This window comes from Talpa europaea (genome assembly GCF_964194135.1).
Source record: "Talpa europaea genome assembly, chromosome: 7".
In the NCBI taxonomy this organism is placed as follows: Eukaryota; Metazoa; Chordata; class Mammalia; order Eulipotyphla; family Talpidae; genus Talpa; species Talpa europaea.
This window is the reverse complement of record NC_140074.1, coordinates 119,681,695-119,691,124: the sequence shown is the minus strand read 5'-3', so window position 1 is coordinate 119,691,124 and position 9,430 is coordinate 119,681,695. Positions and strand designations below refer to the sequence as shown.

At 41.1% G+C, this 9,430-nt stretch overlaps 1 protein-coding gene across 1 annotated transcript; it reads left to right on the top strand.

Moving 5' to 3' along the window:
• Positions 1 to 903: 903 nt before the first annotated feature.
• Positions 904 to 1,367, top strand: LOC311173904 (keratin-associated protein 3-3-like; the record flags this gene model as incomplete). The annotated part of the gene is made up of 1 exon (XM_084237987.1): positions 904 to 1,367. Exon 1 carries the CDS (start codon positions 1,059 to 1,061, stop codon positions 1,365 to 1,367), a length of 309 nt encoding a protein of 102 aa, XP_084094113.1. The 5' UTR covers positions 904 to 1,058.
• Between the last annotated feature and the right edge of the window lie 8,063 nt (positions 1,368 to 9,430).

Sequence of the window (9,430 nt, the reverse complement as noted above, 5' to 3'; positions counted from 1 at the left end):
TTCTGTAAAGGAATTTACAACCCATTCAAGACCCATTGTATTAAAACAAATAAGCATGCTAAGTAAGGAGTAAGTAAGTGAAGAAAAATGATTTCTATGACTGCCATAGTACTAAATCACTAATTCTGATCAGACCACTTCCCAACCCACTTCTTTTTCTGTAAATCCTACAGTTTCTCCTTTTAGTTACTGTCTCATCTCATTTGAAAGTAAGGACATCATTCATTTGAAAATAAATGACCACTAAGTAGACTTCTTTTAAAGGCAAATTAGCAAAAGAAAGCAACTAGGAAGATCTTTCCTTCCAGGGCATCAGAATCACTGCAAGATTGGCATGACTTTGGAACAAAGAGACCTTTTTTAAAAAAAAAAAAAAAAAAGAAACTATAGAATAATACAACCCTTAGAATTTGACTGTAGATTTATTAACAATAATGAATAGGTGTCTCATCTTATTCCATTCTGTCACCTTGCTTTGTGAAATAGAATGTGAATAGTAACACCAGAAATAAGACAAATACATCTGAAACACATATAGTTCGGTGCAAACTTCATCTTTGAGTAACTATGTCCTTGTTGATTTTATTGAGAACAAAGTGGTCCAATTAATCATTTGAGTGGCATGTTCTAAAATTAGTACTTCCAAATGACATCATGCTTTGCATAGCATTTAAAATTGAAGGGGAAACAAAGAGAAGAATTAACTTCTGAAATTACAGCTGAATTGACCCTTGAACTGATGACCCATAGTGAGGCCTGACATGCCAGGACCCTGTGAAAACAAAATATGCCCATCTTATAACAAAAATGACAGCTCAATGAGTCAAAAACATGATTGTACCAATAAGGACAGGGGCTCTTAGTGGACAAGTAAATACCAAATGGATTAGTGAATCTTAGTGAAAGAGCCTCATAAGCAAACGTCAGAACAGGGAGCCTTCTGGTTGGCCCAATAACAGTTGAGTGAGTATATAAGAGCCCCAGAACAGGAGGAGACATTAACATTTCTAAAGACTCTTCTTTCTCCCCAACTACAAACCAACCAGATCCCCAGGGCCATGTCTTGCTGCTGTGCTCCCCGCTGCTGCTGCAGTATCCCCACCGGCCCCGCCACCACCATCTGCTCTTCTGACAAGTGCTGCCGCTGCGGAGTCTGCCTGCCCAGCACCTGCCCACACACCACCTGGCTGCTGGGACCAACCTGCTGTGACAACACCGCCCCACCCTGCCACATGCCCCAGCCCTGTGTGCCCACCTACTTCCTGCTCAACTCCAACCAGCCCACCCCAGGCATGGAGACCCTCAACCTCACCACCTATGTCCAGCCCAGTGGTGGTGACCCCTGCACTCCCAGATGCTGCTGCTGAGAGGTGGCTACTGACCATGAAGAAGCCAGAAGAAGGGTCTGTTCCATTATCACTTGCCTCCATGGTTTATCAGAAGTAGAGGCCAACTGGACAACCCAGATAGAGAAAATCTACCATTTGTTTTAATGGAAAAAGAATCAAGAATTTGTTTCAGGTTGTTTGCCTGAATAACCGTTTGGTTCATTTGGGCAGGTGAATGCCATCTAATATCAAGAAGCTCTTGAAATCCTTAGACCGCTGACTCTATCTTCTTGGTTATGTTGCTTCTTGGATTAGGTGTATTCATCAAGGAAAAATAACTTCTTAATGGGTTTTCCAATAAATTATTTCTCTGGCTAAATGTGTGTTTGTTTATGTTAGAGCTTTGTGGTTCTTTCATTATTTCTTACACTTTAAGTGAACATAATGTTATAGGACAGGGAGAGGGGCAGCCCAAACCCCGCAAACCTGCCTATTCTAAATGGGTTCTGCCATCCACCGCATCAACAGAAAACATATGAGACTTTAATGGGAAGGAACTTTAATAAAACTAGGAAACAATACAGGTAAGGCAAAGAGTCTAGTTTCTAAATGAAGCACCCAAAGTTACCCGTCCCCTCGTGGGTAAAAGTCCATCCAAATGGGACTGACCCAGAGCAAGGCCCCAAAGCCTGCCACAAGTCTAAAGCATCTTCCAGTGGGGACCCACAGAAAAGGGCCAGAAACAACCAGACAAGCCCGGAAGGAAAGGAGCAAAATCAACATCAAGATAAAAGCTGCCATTGTCCCCTCCCCATGGGTCTCACCCACATCTGTGTCACCCAGTCCACAACCAAAAGACAAGCGCAGTTTCTTTACGTGTCTCTAGGCTCCACGCGCCTCCTCCAGGTCTCCTGGCTCCATCCTGCTTCCTTCCTCAGTCTCTTCTGCAGCTTCTCCTCTTCCTGCTCAGCTCCACCCTCCCTTGGGTGGGGCAGGGAACCTCCCCCTTTCCTGGGGACCACCCTGTTGCAATCCCCCCTTTTAATTTTTATTCCACCATATCTATGGTGGCACAATCTCAGGGTGTAGTCTTAGGAGACAGTCTTTTTTTCAGGGTTACAATGTGTGTAAGAGAAGCAACAATTAGTCAGCAGCATTGTCCATGAATGTCCAGTATGACAGTTTCATTACTTAAAAATAGTCCATTATCCAAGCCAAAAGAAAAAAAAATCTGGAGCATTGGCTAAAACAAGATAGCAAATATATCAAAATCAAAGGGGAAAAATGTTAAAATGGTTCAACTTATGCAAAAACGAATTCTCTCAACCTTGATCCCAAACTTTTTTACAGCATAGCAAAAGTTTGCAAATTAAATCTACTTTTAAACCATTTTTCCTATTTTTGCATAAAATCACAGGGTAGAAATAACTAACAGCAATTTTTAGCTGGCTTTGTTGAAATATTCCATACAGGATCAGAGCGAACCGGTGGCATCCAGTCGATGTAGGCTTCAGGTATAAAGTTGGTCTCATCAGACTCCACCTGGGCTTTCCTCTTCTCGAGGGTACCAGGGCATTTTCGTTGGCCGGGTTGTCCAGTCCTGCCAATGGAGGCAAGCTTCCTCACCTTCTTTGGAGGTCTCTGGAACCCTACAAACAAGGCAGACAGGTTCTCCTCTTCTTGGTTCAGCTCTTTTTCAACTTTCTGGAAGAACTCCACACAAAGCCACACAATCAAACTCACGTCCAATTTTTTTGTTAAAACAGACAAAATCCCTATGGAAGTTATGCAAAAACAGACTCTGAAATAAGTAGCAAAAATTACTACCACTATCTGTATGCTGTGTTGGTATCAAGGGGAGAGAAAATGTGACAAGTTAGCTTTGCTGGAAAAAAAAAATTGCAACCTTTCTGCAGATCCTGGTTACTCAAAACAAAACAAAACAAAACAAAAACTTCGTGGATTCAGGACAGAATGCATAAAAAATTTCCAGTATGTCAAAGAAACCTTAGTCAATGTCAAGTGTATTTCCAGGTCTATTCAGTCCTTTGTAGGAAAGTTGTTTTTCACTCTCAACAGTTCCATCAATAGGAATCTGTTGAGACCTTTTCTCCCTATATTTCCGGAAACAATTTCTGTAGGTGTGAAACAATTGAATTATACAATATTACAAGGTGACAATCACCATTGACAATTTACATACATACCAGATACTAAGAGGTTGTTTTTTTTTTTTTAAATACACATTTTAGAAAACCACTGTTAACATTCTGTATACACCAAAGTTTTACCATTTTCCCAAGTGACAATGCTTCCCTTCCAGTTTTACTTCATTAGGTAAAAGCCAAACAGAACAAATTCACCTAATGCCTTTCCAGGAGGAAAGGGAGAAACTTTGTGGAGTGTCTCAGGAGCTCTACTGAGGTTCCACAAAATTTCCTTGCATCAGTCAAATGACAGGCTACCAAATTTGTACTTGAATTTTGATTTCTGGGATGCTTTGCCATAAATATCAGAAAAATAACAGAAACAATATTAAGTCTCTATGAAGGCACCAGCTTAGTTCAGTTGACAATCAATGTTGACAATCAAACCCTAACCTTTAGTTTTTCTCATAACTGGAGACTTTTTTTTTTTTAACGTCTATGGGCACCACGTATACCAATTTGTTGATCACTGGAGGTCAAGACAGTTAGACACAAGGACATACAGACATACAACGTATAGACAAAGACAGTTTTTTTTAGTTATGCCACATAGAATATGTTATGTAACTGCAGTTTTACTCCATAGGCTCAGAAAAAAATGTCAAAGTCCAAAAAAAATGTGGAGTGTTGCTGGCAGAAAAATTTCCAGTTGTCATCCTACAAACCTAAGACTTTGGAAATAGGAAGGAAAAGTTTTATTTATCACAAGATTACATGACTTTGTTTATCACCTTAGGGTTTTCAGTGTTGAAGACTTTTTATTAGAAGTCAATCCTGGGGTATTCTGTACAGCAACTGAAAGAATAAAAGTTAACTTTGAAGCAAAAGGAGTCATCTCTTGTTAGCCACCAAGCAGGCACTCCTTGGGTTTCCTGGAATACAACCTGAAAAAGCAAAATCAAATTATCAGTAATTAACTTTCAATTAAAAGGAGTCATCTCCTTACTTCTGTTAGCCACTCTGGGACAGAAGCTGAAAGAGCAGATTAAACATCTAAGCACAGATTATACCTCCCCCACACTAGGGAGGGACAACAACAACACAGGTTGTGGACTGGGTGACACAGATGTGGGTGAGACCCATGGGGAGGTGACCATGGCAGTTTTTATCTTGATGTTGATTTTGCTCTTTTCCTTCCGGGCTTGTCTGGTTATTTCTGACCCTTTGCTGTGGGTCCCCACTGGAAGATGCTTTAGACTTGTGGCAGGCTTTGGGGCCTTGCTCTGGGCCAATCCCATTTGGATGGACTTTTACCCACGAGGGGACGGGTAACTTTGGGTGCTTCATTTAGAAACTAGACTCTTTGCCTTACCTGTATTGTTTCCTAGTTTTATTAAAGTTCCTTCCCATTAAAGTCTCATATGTTTTCTGTTGATGCGGCGGATGGCAGAACCCATTTAGAATAGGCAGGTTTGCGGGGTTTGGGCTGCCCCTCTCCCTGTCCTATAACAATAAGATGATTATTATATTTTTAAAAGAGAATCTGTTGGAGAAGTGACAAGAACGCACTTTAACAGTGTGTATTTTAACTGTTTAGCCTTCAAGTTCAGCACCTCCTCATTGCTCTTCCTCAGACAAACACAGGGTGAGACATCCTTTACTACTTTTGCAGTACCACGTGCATTACTTTCACAGGTGAACCACATGTATTAATTCAATCAATCTAGCATTAAAAGATGAGAAAGATGAAGCCTTAAGAGTTATCCAACATTTTCCACTCATAAAATTAGGTACTAAGGAAACTAGAACTCAGGTCTTTATCTGCCTTTAAAACTCAGTTTTTAGGTTTATTTTGGCTTAATTTTGTCTCTTCCTTTGTTTGGTTTCTCTCTACTCCACATAGGAGCGAAATCATGTGGGATTTGTCTTTCTCCTGACTTATTCCACTGAGCATGTTCCCTTCCAGTTTCATCCACATTGTGACTCTCGCGTTAAGGCTACCAGAAGTGGAGGGTGACGCTGGGCCCCCTGGACTCTGGTGGGGCATCATGGGTGCTGTGGTGGTGGGTGTAGGTGGTGACATACATCTGAAAACGTGTGAAGCTCTACCCCTAAGTCATACACAGTGTTGTCAACCAACCACATCACTGAACCTCCTCTACTAATGGAGCCAGAAGCTTAATGCACAAGGTATGACATCTTAAAATATGCAAAGAAATAAAAAGCATAAGAGCCTTTAACCAAATCAGCACATGCAAGAGGAATAGAAAAAAGGACATGTTGGTTTGTGGATTAAGAGTGGCTGTTCTCCGGTTCTTATGGCTCCTTTGGTGGGCCTGCCAATTTTTACTTCATTTTCCCTCAGAGAGACTTAAATTAGCAAATTCTAGTAACAGGCCCAAAGGGACACATTCCTTCCTATGACTATTCTCCACAGAGAAGCTCTACCCCAGTCATCAATAGAATGACAAGCTGGGAGCTAAAGCTAAAATCTTTTTTTTTTTTAAGATTTATTTATTTATTTATACAAGCACTGGGTATAGTCAGAAGCGCGGAAGGGTGAGAGAATTCACCAGAGCCAGAGCGGGTCGCAGAGCAGGCAGAAGGACCAAAGTACACTGCTGAGGGGAGTAGCGGGCAGCAGGAGAGGTCTGCGAGCCATGCGGGACCCTCCTCCAGTGGCCAGGGAGCAGCCGGGGATCGAACCGGTGCTGCAGAGGCTGCAGGCAGCTTCATAACCCAGCGCTCAACCGCTGCGCCACCGGGGAGGACCTAAAGCTAAAATCTTGATGAAACACAAATTTGATATTTAATCCACTATTTCATTTATTCGACTTTATCATCCTACTTAATTTTATCTAGAGCATATTTTCCTTCTCCCAACCTTAGAGAAATTGTATATATATGTGTATATATGCAACACCTATATCTAATGTAATATACATGTAATATATAGATACCATATGTAAACACACAAGTCAAAATCTAAAAATGCATTGAGACAAGACCAAAAGAATGCATATGAAAAAGTAAGAGGTGGGGCGAGGAAGGGGGAAGCAAATGTCTTTAAACAAACACATTTTTAAATGTCCTCAGTGTACCTGTCACTGTAGCAGACCCTGCAGGCTTATTAGTAGCTCAACTTTGAATGAACAGAGCTAAGAAGCCATAGGTGGGTGAGGCACAACCAGGATGCCATCAACAAGGCATCCCTTTGCTCATTCATTTGCCACAAGTACCTTGCTGGGCCAGGTACCATATCTGTGCCGGGAATAGAAAAATTAAAGAAATATTATTACCTAAAATGTCTGCAAGTTTCTCTCAAATCTGGTAAGGAGACAGACAAGCTATTATAAACCCCAATACATGTGTTTTATATACTTTGTATGGATGTAGTTATAACGCGGGGTGATTCCTGCTGTGACGCAGATGTGAGCAGCGCAAGCCTGGCAAGAAAGAGTTAACTGAGACCCAGATTTGGTGATTCACCTCAGGACAAGGGACAGTTCTGAAAGCCTCTGAGCCAGCCAGATTAAGCGTTAAAGGATGACAGGCCAGCCACACCAGGTCTAGTGCAGTCTGCTAGCTCAGGGATGTGGTAAAGACCAGGAGAGGATGAGCAGGGGGAGAGAAATGCAAAGACCTATGAAGCGGGGCTTCCCAAGGAGAGGGGCTTAGATGGATTTGAAGCAAGAGATTGACATAATCCCACTTTGCTTCCAAGTATTTATCTTTACTATTGATCTTTATGTAGCCATGGTTACAGAGAGTCCTCTCCATACAGAACAGGGCAATTAAAACTTGGTGTGTGTGTGTGTGTGTGTGTGTGTGTTCTGCACTTTGAAAATCTACCACTTAATCAAGAATACCATGTTGTCCCTGTGTTTCCTTTGTTTCCACAAATAAAATGTTTCATTCCTCTGACACACCCTTTACACTGACCTTTTCAACCACATAAAAGGTAGCTCACCCTAATAGGTGCTATGTTTACTTGTTAATAAGCAGTCCCCAGGCCATTTAAGGCAAATGACCTCACCTCTCTGGGGCTCACTACCCTAATTTATAAACAAAGGAGAGTAATTCCCAGGTCTCTCAGACCATCACAGAGAAAATACATTTTAATAAAGTTCCGCAAGTCTTTTCAATAAAAGAAATGACTTTATTACCATGAAGTCACTATTTTATATGTATTTCTAACTTGTAAGGCTGTCTTATTTATGATAATGGGAGTGTAATATTCTACATGGAACAGTAAAGATTCCTTTCTCCTTATCGAGGAGACTGGAAGTGGCCGAGCTGTCTACCCACGAGGCCTCCATCTTCCCGTCGTGAAATTCTATTTGTCAGCGCCTGCAACCCCTTGATTATGTTTTTCTTAAAAGGCCAAAATAATTTTCTTCTGCTTATTTTTTCTGCCTTAGATCTCAGTCTGTTTTCCTTTTGCTTATCATGTGTGATACCGTCATTTATAATAATATCTGGTGTGTGATAAAGCTTCCCCCAGACCAAATCCCAAGGGAGTAGGAATGATGTCTGTTTTGTTCACTGCCATGTGGCCAACATTTATCACAGTGCCTGGCACTGTGATATGTCTATTGGGTTTTTTTATTTATTGATCTTTAACTGAGGTAATGCTGGGGTAACCCCATCTGGTATTAGCACCATAGTGCACCCACCACCAACTCACCCATATTCCACCCCCATAGACCATTGTGTTCCTTCCCTCTTTGTTATTTTTTTAATACTAAAGAAAATATTAATCAGTCCTAAGTAAAAGGATGAGAAATTCAACAATTATTCAAATTACTCAAAGGTAAATGTGGGCGAGTCCAGGGACACTTAGGGATAATCATAATCTTTTTCTTCCAAGCAGAACTATATAAACTTTTTTCATTCTGAAATTTATTAATTTATTTGACATTCATTTTCTCTAATTGTAGGTGTGAACTTTTAGATAAATTTTTGCTACATCGTATATAGTTACTCTTGCTTATCTGCTTTTTCTTCTTCAGTATTTCTGTCCCCTTTCCTTTACCTAGCATTTGAACTGCAACTCACGCAGATAATAGTAAACTATTGTTGCATTGAGATTTATGTTTTTTGTGGACATTAACACATTTTGTTCTCACAATAATCTCCAAGTGGAAGAATGTATTTTCCTTAGTTTGCAGAGGAGAAAAACAAGGCCCCGGAATGTGAATCACTTGCCATACAAGAAAGGCAATGAGTGAGCAAAACTGGAGTCAGAGAAAAACCCCCTGACCCCGACTCCTACCTGGTCCTCTTGAGGCCATAGCCCCTCCAAAAAAAACACAAAAAACCATGTGGACTTGCCCACCACCGTGTACTGGGCACCAGATGCAGGTGTACTTCAAGGAAGCGGTGGAGAGAAAGTGGGCTAACCTTGGCTTGAAGGATGAGAGGTCACGGTTGAGTGGGAATGGTGTGAGCACTAGGATGGTCCCTGGCAACCCCCCTCTCCCCTCCCCCCTCCCCCTGTGCGCTTTCTCTTCTACTGAGCACAGCTGGAAGCCTGAATGCTGTGCTGGAACCAGAGAGCAGGCATTTCCTCCACACTGGGTCTGGCTTGAGAAACTCAGGCACAGAGATGGAAATAAAAGCTGAATGAAATCAGATGTTTTCAACAGAAAGACAAATAACCAGTGCATGCAGGAAAGAATGTCTTCCAACTGGTTATGAAATAAATACAAATATAATAAAAATGAAATTTCAACTTTCACCCTCCAAATTGGAAAGCACTTTTAAATACCCACCAAATGTGGGGAATCAGGAATTCTCAAACACAGCTAGTGGGAATACATAAATAGAATTAAATAAGTAGAATTTTAAAAGGCAGTGGAGGGCAGAATGGCAATGAATATCACAGACCTTAAAACATTGTTCATTAACATTTGCTCCAATAAGCATTTCTGTTTCTAAAACAATCATAAATGT